Below are 17,906 nucleotides of genomic sequence, written 5' to 3'. Positions count from 1 at the left end.
ACAGGACTATCGTAATGAAGACTGTGATCGTCTGGCGTGTCTGACTGTAGGATGCAGCGACTGCAGGGGAAACAGAGTCAGGGAGACACCCAACACTTCTCTCATTATGACAGCAGACTGAATAACCCTGTCTATCGAGGTCTCTGGTCAGATTCTCACCACAGCTATCCTGTTCAGTTCAAGTCCCAAATACAAGTCAAGTTCATTACTTCTTCCAAGCAGTCAATTTAGTCCCAACTACAAACCCCCCAACCATGCCTCGAAAGTAAAAAGTTCTCCTACAACCAAATAATTCAGATGCTTCCAAGTTTTAAAAAGTAAATAGACTGAATGACATCATATACTCTCCTAAGAACTGAGCAGGAATCAGCTGCAAAGCAGATGAGAGCATATTGTATACAAATAGACTGAAACACCAGACACGGCACAGCAGGCCTAAGGACATTCCTGACGCGAAGAGACCCGGGTAAATTTGAATATGCTTTCGGTTGGCTAACGATATCAAATAAAAGGAAGATAAGACCTTTCAAATGGTGTCTTAAGGCACTATCGATATAGGTTCTGATTTCATCATTTCCCCAACAACCTACTGGAGAGAATTCCCCCACTTAGACATTCCAGCATAAATCATTTCACAAACAAAAGAGGCGTTTTCGGTGGCTCTCGAATGCGGAGGACACAATAAACCTCTATTCTGGGCACAGCAGCAAGTCTGAACAGGAATGGGATTGAGATTGTGTACTACAGGCCTCTTTGACATTAAACAGATCAAGTTGATTATATAAACAAATGGTGTTCACACAGGGGTTTAAAAACCTTTGTGAAAATACACATCTGTTGACAATTTTCAAGTTGTTTATTGGAAACCATAGATTTTTTTTTAAAAACCCACTAATTATTTTGCCATACAAGAGCAAAATTCAAATAATATAAATATTTAACATTTTGGTATAAAATTAATATGGAAAAAAGATGCAAACCAACCAAGAGGTAAAAAGTTTTTATCAATAATACTGTGCACAACCATCTTCCACTCAAGTGGCCATCCAGGCTGATAGTTTATTTTCCCTTTGTTGATTTTTAAAAGACAGCCCTACATTGGAGCACCAAAAAGTTTGTTCCTTCCTTTTTAAAAGGCTGGAATTCATTTATTTACAAATATTCTTCTCAGTACTTTACGTCTCATGAAGGAAGCATCTAGCGATTTCCTTCTTATTAAAAAAAGGAAGTGCCTTCATATTTCCTTTAAATTTAAATGTTCCATTCTATTCTAAGCAAAAATAAAAGGATGAACACAGCTGAGGAGATTTCTTTTGCAAATAAATAACTTTCACAAAAGTATTGCTGTAAACAAGATCATTTCCATGGCCAGAGAGACACTGATGTTTTCAACCAATGGCAAATTTTAACAAAGTATAGATACACAGGGTATGTATGGCCAAAAGGCAAATGGTTATTAAAGAATCAACTAGTAAAAATTCATTATAAACCTGCTTTGTCAAAATGTGCTTTTGTTCTCTACAGTTTTTAAAATTGGTCAGAAAATTTAAACAGTAATGATCTAAAAACCCTGAAGCTACTCTGAAAGTAATTACAGACTAGAATGTTTGACACGGTAGTTTTGACATTAGATAAAAATTCTAAATTATCTGGGCAATCAATGTAAACAAGCTTCAATTTTCAAAATAGAAAAAAGTTGATGTAAACATTAAAAAGCTACCTGCAAAAAACTTATATGTATCATTGTCCAGTTGTGTATACCGAGAATTCCTTTTCCATTCTGGTTTCACATGTTTCAAACATCATCTAATTAAGGGTGACATCTTAGTCTTCCCAAACAGGCGCGTCTGCAGACAAAGGTTTTATAATCAGTTCCACTGCTTTTGCTGAAGTCACTATTTTGGTCTTCATCTAATCCCCCTAACAATAGACATCACCTAGTTCTTTCTGTAGTGAAGGGAGGTTGTTCGCATCACCGCCACGTGTTTATCCTGCTTTGTAAAATAAAAGTAACTGACTCTAGCAGATCTCAGCCACAGCTCTTTAATTATAAGGAGCATGCAGCTTTACGAACGCATTAAACCTCATTCTGGCGACTCTTCTATCACTTTCATTCTGCTTTCAAGTTTGAGATTTTGAAAAGTGTTCAACTTCATCACCTCTGATAGTCATTTTGATGAAGGAATAGATTCATTGAGATATATAGCTTTGAGTCGATGTTTAATACTCTCAATTTTGAAATCTGAACTTGGAACAGAGTACTGTGGTTTATGAGACCTTGTTGGGGAGGGGCGGGCTATTTAGTAATCATTACATTAATTTAGACACTAAGAATTTTATTTTATAAATTATGGAGAAAAGAGGCTTTTAATGTTCTATCTTTCCTTTGGAATCCTTCTCCATTATTCTATTCCTCTATGCAAACTACATTCAAATAACTACCTTAAAAACAGACTGATGTTGAATATTAAAAAGCCAGTTAAAAATTCATTAAATTAAAATCAGCTTATTTGAATTAACAATGATTTCTCCCTGGAGGAGGACCCTAGGGGTAACTAACTGCCCATGTTTTGTGTCATTTTCTAATAATCAAAAAACCCCATATAAAGTGCCAGTTAAGGCAGGGCTAATGACTTCTCTAATTTCACATTAAACTTTGAAAAAAAGATATAAATATATTTTACATGACTCCAACACTATCTAGGGAAAATAGCTACAAGAATGCGACAATAAGTGAATGGCTGTTTATAAAGAAATCATGTACCTTCTCCTAAATCTCCTCTGAAGAGGAGACGTCCTTTTACCAGATTCACGTGCTTTCTTCTATGCCAATCCTCCCCTGCCCCCACCCCCTCTATCAAGGGCTCTTAAACATAAACTTGTATACCTGGGGAACAATGAACAATATATTCATTTCTTTGAAATGTTGTACTATACATTCACTTGGTATTTTCCAAAAGCAGTTATTCTAACACCAAGGCAGCTTAATAACTTCTCTACACCTCAAATGTCCATGTGGCATTCAGTGAGAACTTAAATTTCCCTTTCGTTTTGTTTTCATAAACCTCTTCTAAATACAAATTCCTTGAAATGAATTTAGGCAATGAAGTAGATAGGTTACATTGACTAGCTTCTAGAATTAGAGAAACATTCTGATAGACTGGGCTTTCAATATATTTGTTTTTCATAGTCATTTCACTTAGGATATAGACAAATGTTTAAAGGTTTTTCATCCATGTTTGGCTCAGTGACAGTGAAAACGGACAACATTCAAGTATTCTTAGATAAAGGCAGCTCTACAAGGGTATGTGTCCACATAGGTTAATTTGCAAAGGAGGATTATCTTAATTATCCTGCAGTATATTTGACCATAAAACCCTTTTGAAATTGTTTTCACTTTTGGGTCTGTGGCATCCTTCCAAAGGTCCTCAAGGTCTTGTACGTGTCCATGAGATGTCATCATTTTCTCGTAGATGCAGGGATGGTATGGAGTTTTACCTTCCCCAGAGAAAAACACATGGTATTGTGGTACTATCCCCCTTTTATTGGCACAGAGGCCCATGAACACATCGTCTATGTAAAGACTAGAGTTTATTGTCTGCGATGCCTCATAGACTTTGGCGGCTACGTCATTGGAGATCACATAGGCAGCCCCAGCGGTATAGTCAGGGTAAGCTGGCCACTGGTACATTTCATAAGAGACATAGTATTTGCTGCTTTTGTCTCTAACGGGAGGGGCACCGAGATGAACACGACCAATCCAAAAGTCTTGAACACCGATTTGTTCTAAACTTTGAAGGTATTCAATAAGATTTGGCATGTGAATAAATATGTCATCATCAGCAGTCATAAGGAATTTGGCATGTGGACAAAAGCTATTTGCCCAACTGAGCTGCAGAAGAAATTTAAGAGTAAGATTATGGAAAGAATCCACAAAGTCTTGCTGAATTATATCATTGTACTTTTGATCTTCCAAAACTAGTTCTCTTTGCAGTTCTCTGTCCTGTGGATTCGAAGGTGTCCCTAAGGCAAACAGAGTTTTGATGTTGGCATTAAGTTGAGACCGAACATACTCCTCATTGCCCCATGTTTTTCTAATTGCAGAACGTCGGTCAGAGTTTTCAGGAGCAGTCTTTATAAACAGTAAAAGGAGGACATCTTGTGCTTGACACTTCTCCACGTGGTTGATCAAGTATTGGTAGCGAGTAGCCCCATCCACACGGCGCTTAAGAGAGAGGCTGTCATTCACAAAATCATAGCTGTTTATGAGGTATCTGTACGAGTAGGACTTCATATAGCTTATAACGAGGTTATCAGTCGTTCCCCAATAAAACATGAGGGTTAGTATAGAACAAGTGGCAAATAAATGAACAAGCTTCCGTTTTTTTACTCTTCTGCGATAGAACATTCTGACAACCATCATTCAGGTCTCTTTTTATTTAGGATCAGTTTTAAACGGGCGCTTGCTTCTTCGAGACCATAGAACTTTGTCTTCTGTAGAAAAGATGTCCATTTTAATACATGTTGGTGATTAAAAATGTAAAAGAAGCTTCTTATTTCACAAAATGTTTTCTTTTAATGCCATTTTTTCTGAGATTGCAAAAGAATGGAACACACTGTAGAATGAGGACACTGGCACATCAACGTGGGTCCACACCGGCATCCTTCATAAAGTTCGGTGATGGGCCTCATGCAGCTGTTCCATCTACTTCTTTTTGTGAAGGTTAAATGCAACCTATTAGAGTTAGGAAGAGAAAAGATGGTAACTGAATGGGATACTCAGTTACCAAAAAGAAGCAAACTACTCTTAATTCCTTAAAAACTACATGTAACCTGACGGAGCTGGACAAAAGGTTAGGAGACAACTAGTATTTAGCAGAGGCATACACCTGTTTATTTTTTTAGAAGAGTACAGGGAAAAGGGAAGAACCACTCTCTACTGTCTTCCCATTCAGAGTATACAGACCCTTTCCTCTTCTCAACCTTGGGAAAAAAAAGTCTCCAAAATGGAAGTTCAAATTTCTCACATGGGTATATCCACGAATATACTGACTTGGAATATAGTCAGGATGAAAGTAGCTATATAGTTCAAGGAAAAATACTGCTTGAAAAGAAAGCTCCTAATAGTAAAATTCCACTAAAGCTTGCCCCAGACCAGACAGGAATAAGTAAGGTTTTTTTAAAATCAAGGTTCATAATCAAGGAGTCAAGATATGCTTCTCAAAAGCATAGTCCAAACTCTCTCTAACCAAAATGACTTTTGTGAGCCCCAGATCTACACAGTCATCTTCTTTCTGTACTTTTTCATTTAGAAACTCAACAGGCACCTCAAATTTCACACGTTCAGAACTGGGAAGCCACAGGATGACAGCCAAAAGCACTGCCTTTGTAGTCAGGCAATTGGAACGCCAATGCTAGCTCAGCCATTTACCATTTGTTGCACTGTATCCATTCATCTAACCCAGAAATCTGAAAAAAAACGAATAGCGCCACTTAACTCAAAGTCTTTATGTAGATTAAATAGGAACATACATAGATGCACAGACGAAGGTAGATAGATAATGACCTGGCACACAGGGGTACTCAAACTCAAATGCTATTTCTAACCCATTCTACCGTCTTCTCCCCTAAAACCTGCTGTTTCCCCTTTCTCTTCATTTGAATCTGCTGCACTTCATGCTTGTATGCCAGAAATCTGGAAGTCCTCCTTTGCCTCCACATCCAGATCCAGTTATTTAATCCTGTGACTTGCTTCTTCCAAACCGCTCTTCACCATTTCACATCATTATCACTTTTCACCCAGACCAGTGCAGCAGACTAAATGACCCTGGTCAGCCCATCCCCTACTCTACTGTCAGAGAGACCTTTCTAAAACTCAGATCTAACTGTCAGACTAACTGAGCTCTTTAAACCCCTTTAGATGCTCTCCACTAGTTGACAATACCAAATTACTGGCTGAAAGCTCAGCCACACCTGCTATATCATACATGCCAGCTTTTGCACCAGCACTCCTGTGGCCCAGCAAGCCCTAGTCCCCTCACTGACAAAAAGTCTACTAACCTTGACTTAAGTTCTACAGGCATCCTTTTCTGGGAAGTCTGAACTGCTCCCCACCAAGATGTTTCTTACCTGTATTGCCACAGAACCTTCTTACATCCATCTTCCCATACTGAGCCTTTTTAACTGCCTCCCCCAATTACACTGTGAACTCCTTGATGCAAGACGCAATGTAGATACCCTACCCTCAGCATCCATGTCAGCAACTGACACCTAGTAGACGATCTCTGAAAGCACAAAGAATCATGCTGGGGCTGGGGCCACCTTCCACCCAAACGGCTGTTCACTTGGGAAGAACTGGGGGTCAGGATGCCCAGTCAGTCACATGGCCTCCCTTTTCTTCCACCATGAGGAGACAGCACATCCCTTCCTCAAAGATTCTGCCCCCAGTGCTTACCACAAGTAAGATACATCCTTCTGCCTGGAGAAGTAGGCTCTCCCCTCTAGGCTGACACCTCAGTCTCCTGCGCTTTCCACAGATTGATAGGGAAATGACAAAGCAGGCTCCACCCAGGGCAGTGCAGGCTGCCTCAGTTGCTGAGCCCATATCACGAGCCACAAGGCAAAGGCCCTGCTTTTGTGCCGCAAGACCTCATCCTCAAGTTCTTGGCCTTTGCCCTTAAATGGAAAACCAACTGCACATGCTGAGAGCACCCTGCAGTCTGGGCCCAGCCCTGGCTGTGCGACTTCCTTCCCATCTTCAGGCCTTTTGCATCTAGCTGTGTTTCCCATCCCCTAAGATTGCTCCACAGTTACGGTGACAACTGCAGAGCCAGGCATGCGAAAAGTCCCAGGAGGGCCAGAGGTTAGCGCCACACACCATGAAGACTTTGTCCAGAGATAATCAGCACAGGTAACATCATATCCCAAGGACACAGATTTTAAAAGTGCTAGTGCCACAACCAGCATTAAAAAAATGAAAGAAAGAAAAAGAAAGAACAGAATAGAGAATGGCAGAGTGTACTGAAAGTAGGAAGTGTAAGTATCCTTTTGTGAAACTGAGTTTTATGTCTATGTGCCTTCAGGGTTGTAATGTAAAATGTATTTTTATCGTGCTGTAGCACTGAACAGGTGAAAAATACTGCTCTAAGGGATAGATCGATATCAGTAATTTCTTTCTTGGTGAAGTGAGAAAGATAGCAGAAAACATCCTGTTTGTGATGGTGGCATCAGCCTGACCTTTGCAAAATCACTTTCATTGGTGGAGAGGGCACTTCCTCTCAGTGCTAAGTGCTCACTTAGATAAGGGCCCACCTCTGAAGGTCGAAATCACCTTCTGCCTCCTCCATGATACATATTGAAGGAACTGAAGGCTTAACACAGGGTAACAGAATTCTTAATGGCAGATTTTAAGACCGTGCGTGTGTTTAAGAATGCTAAGAGGGGCTGGCCCTGTGCCTGAGTGGTTAAGTTCATGCACTCAGCTTCAGCGGCCCAGGGTTCGCTGGTTGGGATCCTGGGCGTGGACCTACACACCGCTCATCAAGCCATGCTGTGGCAGCATCCCACATCGAAGAACTAGAACAACTTACAACTAGGAATATACAACTGTGTTCTGGGGCTTTGGGGAGAAAAAAAAAAAAAAGAGGAAGATTGGCAACAGATGTAAGCTCAGGGCCAAACTTCCTCACAAAAAAGCATTAGGAAAAAACCAAATAGCACCTCTTCCATAAAATCCTTCCTCTTTAACAAAAAAAAAAAAAAGAATTCTAAGAAAATTCTCAATTGAAACTAAGCTGCAGTTTCTATTCCAAAAGAACCTGGGAAGGAAACAAAGAGGAGAGTAACCTTTGGAACCACAGGCAAAACTAGCTTCCCTTTTCTGAGCAGCTGTGCCCAGCATGTTCCAATGCCAGTTCGCTTTGCACTATTCACAGTTGTTTACAAGTCTGAGCTTCTTGCTAGACAATCAGCCCACAAGTCTAACTCCTCCAGCACCCGCCTGTTCACTTGACTCACAGAGGCCCTACTATCTCGCCCATGAATGGAGTCTATTACTCATCCACTTGATGTGTTTCTGCTGCTAACATGGCTACTACAACCTAGCAGCCAGCCTGTAACATTCATTTTATCCTCCCTGCCCCCGCCATGTATGTATTTACTTTATTTTCTTATATTTCTTCAACTGTTTCCAACTGACCCCAAATTAAGTCAAAACAATTCTCTGAAGGATGACAAAGAACCTGTCATGAAACCAGTAACCCACACCACTTCTTTGGGTTCAGGACAGCATGTGAGGTTCTAAAACAAGATTTCTCCACCGTCCGCAGCTGGAATTGTTTAGCTACTGTCTACATCAATCATAACCGAATCTCACGGATAGTACTGATCTGATGAGGGGAAGAGATAGGAAAGGCCAACAACTCTTTTATGTTACTCAGCTTCTCTTTCATAACAAAAGAATACCCGAACTCCTCCAAATTGAACATAGTCGTAGGTGGCCTTTCCCAAGCAAAAGCAAAAGCAGCTCCACGATGTAAATTCATTAATTACAACTAAACAATGTTGCCCCAGCTCTGGCTTTGCTGATGGAGACCAGGCACGTGGCATTGATGCTCAGTCCTCTGGTTCGCACAGCCTCCTAGAGCTTCTCTGAAGCACATCTTCCAACTTCCGTATTCAAAGTGCAGGGGAGGGGGCTGGGGAGAAGCCACAGGCCTGCCCAACCTGGAGAAAGAAAATGCTGGGCCTTACAGGAAGCAAAGGATTCCAATAACGCATGCAAAGCTCAGCAACGTCCACCACAGAATGCTGGGGATGCAGCTTCCTTTGTGCGCCCGCAGCACAGTGCGGGTCAGTGACCAACCAACAGGCTGGGAATTCCAGGGTCACCCCTGTTTGGGACCAGATTTATTGTGTAACCTCAGGCACTCCTCACTGCACTCTGATTTGGTGATTTAACCTGCAAATTGGGGGCAAATATTCATGTCCTGTTCCTGAGGGGAAATAAAAATTACAGATGTCTTCAGAGCCTGCTGAAAACAGGAATCAAGAAAGACAACAGGAAAAAAGAGGACAAAGAACTGCATAGAGAAGAAGATGCAGATATGTGGAATATAGCTTGGGTTTGCTTCTATTTGGATTGAGAAGAAGGAACAGATATACTTAGCATTCTCTTTCCTAATAGACAGAAGTAGTCAGAAGAATAAAGAATTGAAGTTGAGTAAGAACATCAGAAAAGAAGGTGGCAGACCCCACCCCAAACATTTTTCACTCTGGGAGCTGTGCCCCTTAGTTACTCAAAAGGATATTTCTTTACAAGAGAGTTCTTTAAACTTTCTTGGAAAAAACCAGTTAGTGCATCTGGAGGCTACAAGTTTTCCTGTAACGACTCCTCATTTTTTTTCTAGTTCACTCCTGGGGTCAACTCATTTCTTTGTTGAGTCTATTTTTGTGATCCTAAAATTTTATGCAAAACCTGCTAGAAATCTTGCAGTTTTAATCAAGATGAGGAGGTCTGCACTTTAAGTTCAAGTTAAACCACCTCAGTGTCCGATGTTTCAATTAATCCTACAAGTACGTGAGTATTTGCTGCGTAAATGATTACGTCAGGCACGGTGGGAGTCATGAAGTAGTGTCTGATAGTCTCCCAGCTGAAACATCTTCAATTTAGTTGAGATAAGACTCATGGTGCCCATATGAAAACAAGATCCCCAAGGACAACAGTCAGCACCAGGTACAGACAGTGTGTCAGTGGCAATTTGGGCAATACCAACTGCAGGCACAATAGGAGCGTTCCTAGGAGTGGAGATCAGTGACAGTTGGATCAGGAGGGCCTGAGGATGAAAAGGATTTCAGTGGCTGCAGGAAGAGAAGCAACCTGTTTCAGGCAAGAAGGGAAAGAATCACAATAGACAAATATTTGAGAAAGAGGCATGTATTTGAAAGTGGGGAGGGTGGGGCTGCTAATGGAGAACCTTGAAAATAAGGCAGAGGAGTCAGTGAGTGCCAAGGGCAGCAGGAAGTCACAGAAGTTTGTTTTCTTTTTTATTTTTAATGATAATTCCCTTGTTGATATGTATTAAGCTTTATACAAAAGGGATTCATCTGGTAATGGCATGTAGGAAGGACACAAGATGCCTGGAGTTCAGGACACCGGTTCTATGAGGGCCTCATACTGAAGCAGGATGAGGTGAGGAGGACCTGGTCTAGGGTGGTGGAAGTGGGAGGGAAGGAAGGGCTAAGAAGAGCCTTTCAAGAAAAACGACAACCCAGCAGGACATGAGGAGTGGCCCCCATGGTGGGTAAAAGAGGAGTGAAATCTAGTTTCTAGCACTACAGACAAAGGCGGAAAAACTGGTTTCCTGAGTCAGGAGTGAGGGGGAACATGTTTGGTTTTAGACTGGTGTTGACTGTGAGGTGCTGGAGAGACAACAGGTAGACAAGTCCAGGAGGTAATGAGACTGGAGGTGTGGAGGACTGAAGATCCGGGCCCTCTGAGCACAGAGAAGATGGCTGCCATGAGTCTGAGTGAGCTCTCCAGGGGGAGAGAGAAGCAGAGAGGACTGGAGGAAAAATAAACTCAGGGGAAGGAGAAGAGGGAGGAGTCAAAAAAAAAAAAAGCTATTTTAAAGGGCTAGTTCATCAGAAAATTAAGATGGGGTGACAAATGGGTAGAGATAGTTGGAAGGTAGGACAGACAAGGCCTGTCATGGAGCCCTAAGCAGGAAGACAGTTATGGAACAAACAGTGAGAGCTGTGCTGGGGGCACACACAGCAGGGGCTGAAGATGGGGGTGGGTGGAGGTTGGGGAAGGCGTCTTCTAGGAGGAGAAGCAACGCTGAATCTGAGACCTGAGGCTGAGTAATGTTAACTAGAGAAGGCCAGTGGGTTTAAATTCAGAAATGCATTTATTTTTGTTTCCATCCATATGTTTCTTGACCACTGTTTCTGGCCATTGTTGTAATATGTTAACAACATCTAATCTTAGGGACACTATATTTGCACATCTCACTTAGTAGATGTACAACACTCACAAGTCTAAGGAAACCTTTTATGACGTATATGCCATTTTGTTCACATTATCCCACACACTCAAGACAACTTAGCAGAAAGAAAATCGTTAATGTGGCTTCATTTAGAACTGCATTTCCTCTGAAATATCCAATTCCAATACACTCACTCTCCAGTACACCCACTTTCAACCCTAACTTCTAAAGATTCATCTGGAATCCTGTGCCTGCCCCCAGCACTCTTGCCCCACCCGGCAATCTCCTGACCTTTCTTCTCACTCACCTCCCTGTCTCAGAGGTGGAACCATCTGACACTTTTGCTCTCCTCTCCCTGGTTCCTGTCCTTCCAGCCCAACAACCCCAGATGTTGGGTCACTCCCTTCTTCTCTACTCCTGCAACCCTGCCAGGCTGCTGGAGAAGCGTGACATGCCAGGCAGACAGCATCACTACAAATGGCAGGATCTAGCTGTAGGCAGGGTACTCGATGTTGTGTGACCTCCTCCACTTGTCCTGGACCTCCTCATCTCCCAGCCTCTTCACCAGCCATGCTCAGACCCCCACCACTCCCAAGGTCCTCCTCGCTCTTAGCTGATGACTTCACCTCCTGCCTCCACAAGAAAGAAGACATCAGACACATCGTCACCTTCTCATCCCCACCGTGCCTCCTTTTCACGGATTCCCACGCTCGCCTATCTTGACCATTCCCTCTACAAGCTCACTGACTGTTGGGGCCAGGGTTAGGGAGAGGCAAGGGAGGCACTCATCTGGGGCACAAAATTTAAAAGTGCAACAAATACGACTATAAACTAATGATGCTCCTCCAGTAAGTCACAATTAAAATTTCAGAAAGCCTCAGTACTTTATACCGTTTACATTTAAAATTGTATTACTTAAAGTCCCACGCGAGAGATGATTTTTGGTTCCTGTCCAGGCATAGCTCAAACGACAGACGGATAACATTTCCGTCCCATCCCTATGTTGTATTTTGTCCTACATTCCAAGTATTTTTTTCCTGGCTTGTTTTGATCATCTTTTCTCTGTTAAACATAATGAGGACGAATCCTCAGGAGCCAAACAGCCATGTTAAAAGAAATCAGGAATAAAAAGCCCTGAATTTACTGAAAAGGCTATAACTTGATCTTCATAGGTATTTCTTAGTAAATTAGTTGTAGTAATTGGTGCTATGACACAACTGGTTCTATTTGCTCCAGAAAGAAGGAAGCAACCTAAAATTTGAATTTACAACTCATATTTTAAGTGTGAAAAATTAGATATTCTCTCACTTGGTATTTTATTCTTTAATTCAAATTTGAGTGTTTCCAATATAAGGCCTGTAAAAAAAGGACAAATTTTACCCAACTGCTGTCTTCAGGTGTTTTGTGGCTGTGACTTTGTCTATAAAACTGGCTCAAGGACAAAGATTAGAATCCACTTGGAGTTATCACTCTGCAAAGAATACGTTTACAGAGTTAGTTCTTGATTCAATGTTAGTCCAAAGACTTTAAATTCCAACTTAACAAGCATAGAGCTGGGACAGAAGGAAAACCTGGGTTGTAAAACCTACAGTATGAATCCAGTAACAAGCTCCCCGCCCACATAAATTAAGCTATATGTTTTTTAATAAGTTAAACATGGGTGTAGATTTCTGTTTGCTGGTGAGACAGGGAAATATCAAGTAAACAGGGAGACAGGCCCTAAGTAAATACAAGCACTAAGGTACTGGTGACAAGGGATTATAGAGTCTTATTATACTTCAGAGGAGTTAATTAAAAGTCACTAAAAATTCCCAGTAACCAGTGTGATTATGCAGAATTTGAAACAAACAAAAAAGCTGAAATATACAGTAGGTCGCAGAGATCAGAGACTTGCTTTTCTTAGCTTGGATCTCTGTTTTCATTGTCGAGCTGTTTGGGTTGACAGGGTTGCTTGGTCTTTTAAATGATTCCTGTCAGTTGTGTTCTTGCCTACTGAAGAACACCTGTCTCCTTTTGCCCACTCTAACAACAGTTACTAACATGGATGTGTTGACCGTGCACCAGGCTCTGTTCTGAATGCTGTACACGTATAGTAACACTTTAAGCCTCACAACAACCTATGAGGGAGAAATGAGCTCCCCATCTTGAAGAAACGGAGGCACCGAGTCATGGGGTTACCCATGTAACCTCCATAAAATTCCAGACCTTGTTGCAGCTCAGAAGCAGCTGATGGGTTCCGAGCCCCATCCCTGAGCACCTCAGCTGCCCTTCCTCCCTGGTCCTGGCACAGCTGCTCTTCCTGGAGCTCCCATCAGGATGGGAGGGCAGGGAAGCCGGTGGGGCAGGGCCAAGAGAAGTGACCCAAGAAGGCAAAGAATTTGCTTCACTGTCTGAAGTTTGGAGTCATTTATATTTTGCTACCACATGCATTTTGTCAGTTTGTTCTCATTTTCTTTACTAACGTACCCTTTTCCTAAACCTCCATCTCAATTTTCCCTTTCTTTACTTGATCCCAGTAGCATAGACAGTGGGTATAAGTGGCCTTGTGAGTCTGTGTCCTTTGGGTACATAAAGTCTTTCCTCCACAAAGAAGATTGGGGGATTTAAGGGTGGAGATCCAAAGTGGCAGAGGAGGTAAAAAAAAAAAAAGTGGGGAGGAAGGAAAGAGAGGAAAGTAAAAAGTATAGGACTCAGAGGGGATGCTTTAAGCAAGTATTGGATGAAATGAAAGAGTCGTCGTACACAGCTGAGGTCAATATGGTATGAAAAACAGTGATTTAGAAATAAGGTGACAATATAACCCAGTATAAATCTGTTATATAAGCCTGTTGTCCACTGGCAATTGATGTCTCATTCTGGGACAAATATATGTCCCATATATTTGGAAACAACATTTGATTGAAGGTTTACAGAGTACAAAAATAAATGATAGTATAAAACAGAAGAGGTATATTTAACACGTTTCTGTCTCAGTTGATCAACATTTCCTATAATAAGTTAACTACCGATTATTAAGCACCTACCCTGTTCCAAGCATTATGCTGGGCAGCCCTGAAAGTAGGTAATGGCTATATTTAATTAACTCAACAAACATTAATTTATCACGTACTGCGTGGTGGGCCACAGACAGGATGCTGGGAAGGCTGCAGAGATGTTTCCTGTGCAGATCTCCTACCAGAGTGAGTAAATGTTCTGGTGCAACCTGGAATCTGGACCTGAAGGAGGCGAGAGGAAAAGCCAAGAGTTTTAGAATGTGAACAAAAGCAGATTTATATTTTGGTGCTTCCATTTACTGGTCACATGAGCTTCACTTATCTCTAAACCATGTACCACACAGTGTTTTCTGAGGATCATTTGAGATAATTTATTGACACGGTATGGTCCAGATCAAGTGTTCAATATATGCTAATTTCTCTTCTCTAGAAATTGTTCAAGCATCTTTACCAGGATGGTTTAGTTAGTAGATGGCTAATATTCTTTAGGGGTTATCTTCCTTTTAAAATGCTGAGCTATACTCTTAATATCCTTCTTCTCAAAAAAATATTTATTAGATATGAGTTTTTAAAAATACTGATCTGATTGCTAAGGGCCACTTAACAAACCCCAAATACTGTTGAGACTGAGAACAGAAGTTATCATCCCTGTTTCACGGAACATGGTCTTCCATTATTCCTGACAGGAAAGAACAATGTGGTTCCCACAAACGCTTCAAAATACATTTCAGTGAAGATGTCACAGCCAAAAAATTATAAAGCCCTGTAAATTATGGAGAAGGAAATGGGAGTTGAGACAATGTTTAAACTTACTTTGCGTAGAGCACTATCAAAAAGTTGTAGAAAGAGTTGTAGGAAAGGAATAAAAGAGATAAAATATGAAATCTGAGGAGATCTTGAGCTGTATAATAGTACTTTGAACTCAGACTTTTGGGGGCTTATTGCCAGCAGACTTGGAAGAACATTCCTTTCTGTAGAAAACTGAAACTTCAGTTTTAAAGTTTAGTTTTAACTTCTAGCATTATAGCCTTCACTGTGAAAGATAAATCTTAAAAAATAAGTTACAGATCAAAGCCAGCCTCATAATGTCCAGCATTAAAATGTACAAAATCACTTTTGTGTATTCAAGTTTACATCTCACCTGATCAATTTTTTTAACCTTTAAATATGAAGATTCTTATAGCACCTATATATATGCATACTATAAGAAAAACATTCTAGATTTACACTGTTCCGGCTAAATCTTTGCTGGCAGGGATTCTGTGTCAAATGGCAGAGCTCTTGTAATAATTTGCTATTCCTCAATTTCTGGAACATAGATACAATGTGTGCATCTCCTCACAAGATCATTCTAACAATGGAATAAAATAATGGCTATAAAAATAATCCAAAAAAGGTAGTATAATGTGCCATAAAACGCAAATCTTAGACCTATTGAGTGGAACGCATACAAAATTCCTAAAAGACAGGATTCATTCTGTCACTTTGAGAAGAGACCATTTCCTCCTGAATTTCTCCCAGTCTCTTTCTACCACATCCTATGTTCTGTTAGGTGGCTCCTAGTGCAGCTGGTCCTCAGAAAGAACTCCAACTCTACAATTTGAAAGTCACCAAGTGCAGTGATTCTAGCCAAAGTGACCCATTTTAAAAGATGACCCAGTTCAAATGGGTCATGTGTTGTTATTCACGCTGTTCTATATTTAAGAATTAGAAAGTTATTTCCTTTTCTTACAATCTCATCATTTGAACCAGTCTTTCATAAAAGGGAAAATTGATCTCGATTTTAAGGAAATGTAACTTGACATTTTTACTTGCTAGAGCCTGCACTTTACTTTGAAACTTCTTCCCCACCTTCTGAGTTTTGTGTGTGTATGTGTTTGTGTGTGTGGGCAAAGCACTTTATGTGGAATATCATCTATGTCTCCCAATCATCCTTCATTTCTCACTTCCTCAGGAACAGCTTCTCTGAGCTTCAGCTTGAACATGAGTCATAACACTCATCCCCATTTTCAGGTGTCACCATGATCCCCTGAAGACCGAGATGGGTCAGAATGAGTCAGCTTCCTCCTCAGAGGATGCTCAATAAATACTGAGGGGGCATGCCTGTGGGAGAAGGAGTAAAGGACACAGAGAGCCACCCCATGACAAGAACTAAAATCTACCCTAAGTTTCTTTGGAGAAAGTTAAAACCTCAGCAGCTAATCACCAATCACCCTTTCAGAAAGTTCAGGATGGCCACTAAATACAAGTACCTTCAATCATCCTTTTCTGGGTCAGCTTCATCTTCTTACATCCCTCTCCCTTCCCCCATAGGGACCAGGCAAAGTTTCCCAAAATAAAGGCACAGAGGAACAAATCCAATTCTAATGGATGTACTTTCATCAGAGAATTACCCTAAATATGAGCTACTAGCTGCCACTAAGCCACTATGCGGTTACGACATTGGTGTCCCTTTAACACGATCCATAACCTATGAAAACCAACACTGGGAAAGAAAAAATTGTAGGGTGTGTAGTCAGAGTCGGATGCAAAGTTGCTAGTTTGACCTATACAGTATCTGAGTAAGCGCAACTGACTCTGTCACATTAGGATGCAAAATAAAATTCTGCACAATCAAAGAAAAGTAGAAAGACCTCCCCGCTAGAGAGGTCTCGTTTCCTAGTTTCCCGGGCCTGCCCACTTCCTCGTCTCCATTTCCCCTGCCAGTAACTCGCCGAAAGCTGCCCCAGTCTGGCGGTTTTCTAATTCCCACCCCGACGCGGGCCTTCTGCCCGAATTCACCCCGGCAGCCCAGGGCGGCAGCCAGGTGGGGAGCCCCCGGCCAGAAACCGAGGCCCGCAGGGCGCGCCGTGCGCCCGCTGACTCCCGCGCTCCGGCCGGTTTCGGCATCGCGGCGCGGCGGCCGCCTCCCGGGAGCCCCGTAGGGAGGGGAACCCCGCCGGCCCCGGGAATCTCGACCCCAACCGGAGCCCCGGGGCCCCCAGCCTACCTGGCGCACCTGGGCGACGGCTCGGCCCGGGGTCACGGCCGCCGGGCGCCCGCCCGCAGGCCGGGCCGAACAAAGGCGCTCCGGGGAGGGAAGGCGCCCTCCTTCCCCGCCGCGCTTTCGGCCGCGGGCAGCGCTCCCCCGCGGCGAGCAGGGCCGGCCCAGCTTCCCGACGCCGGGCCGGGTCAGCGGGCCGGGCCGGGTGCCTCTCCAGCGGCGCTCCCCGGCCCCCGCGCGCGTCCCAACCTACAGTCCTGGAGCCCCGAGTGGAAGAACGTGCCGTCGCCTCCTGGCGACTCTCTTCCCCTCTCGGCCCTTCAGAGCCCTCACCTGGACCAAGAGGGAGCAGAAGAGACCCCGAGTCTCCTTTCCCGGAGCCCGAGAGCTGCTCCGGCCAGGAGGCGCGGCGCCGCGGGGCGGGGCTGTCCGGCCGGGCAGGGACCGGGCAGGGCGGGGCAGAGGCTCGGTGGCCCGGAGCCCTCCCTGCACGCCCAGGGAGCCCGTCTCCGGTCCCCGGCACAAAGAACAAACCATCCGAGGAGATGAGGTTTATCCCCGCCGAGCGTGCTAGAACTTCCCCCTTTCGGCGATCCGGAAGGAAGACAAGATTTCCACCCACGAGGGGCCTCGGCCCCAGCTGGGATGCGGTCGGCTGCAGAGCAATGTTTTTAATCAGACGATCGATCACCTCTTAATAGATGCGTTTCCATATGAAACAACTGGTCTCAATACACTTTTCATTAGGTCCAGTGTGTGGGACTAATGATGCATTCGTTCAGAACAAGCAACAGTTCCTCATCTCTGGGAGGTAAGTTTGGACTGAGTTGCCGTTCTCTGAACATCTTATTTTCCTTTTTGGAGCAAGAGTTCTAAGGGCAGGCTAGCCTTGTAAAGATCTCCTGTCACACCACTTACGCCTTGAGCTTCTGGGGACCTAAATGA

General features: G+C 42.9%; 2 protein-coding genes across 28 annotated transcripts in view; one reads left to right on the top strand and one right to left on the bottom strand.

The window, feature by feature from the left end:
* The window catches only part of MCF2L2 (MCF.2 cell line derived transforming sequence-like 2), a 240,526-nt gene that overhangs the window by 161,207 nt on the left and 61,413 nt on the right, over positions 1–17,906 (top strand). The window lies entirely within an intron of this gene.
* The window catches only part of B3GNT5 (UDP-GlcNAc:betaGal beta-1,3-N-acetylglucosaminyltransferase 5), a 75,648-nt gene that overhangs the window by 57,210 nt on the left and 532 nt on the right, over positions 1–17,906 (bottom strand). For 8 of the 20 annotated variants that reach the window (XR_011529370.1, XR_011529371.1, XR_011529372.1 and 5 more), the window contains exon 2: positions 14,095–14,200. Coding sequence is in view for 12 of the 20 variants with exons in the window: in XM_070583240.1 (XP_070439341.1) it covers positions 3,281–4,423 (1,143 nt within the window). In the remaining 8 variants the exon portion in view is untranslated. Of the gene's footprint in view, positions 1–837; positions 4,736–5,327; positions 5,470–8,550; positions 8,725–14,094; positions 14,201–16,967; positions 17,899–17,906 lie in introns of those variants that run through there. The other 12 variants (XM_070583250.1, XM_070583249.1, XM_070583248.1 and 9 more) reach the window with 8 other exon arrangements.

The sequence above is a fragment of the Equus przewalskii genome, chromosome 18, assembly GCF_037783145.1.
Source record: "Equus przewalskii isolate Varuska chromosome 18, EquPr2, whole genome shotgun sequence".
Taxonomy (NCBI): Eukaryota; Metazoa; Chordata; class Mammalia; order Perissodactyla; family Equidae; genus Equus; species Equus przewalskii.
The sequence above is the reverse complement of the archived record's forward strand: the minus strand, read 5'-3'. Positions and strand labels throughout refer to the sequence as shown.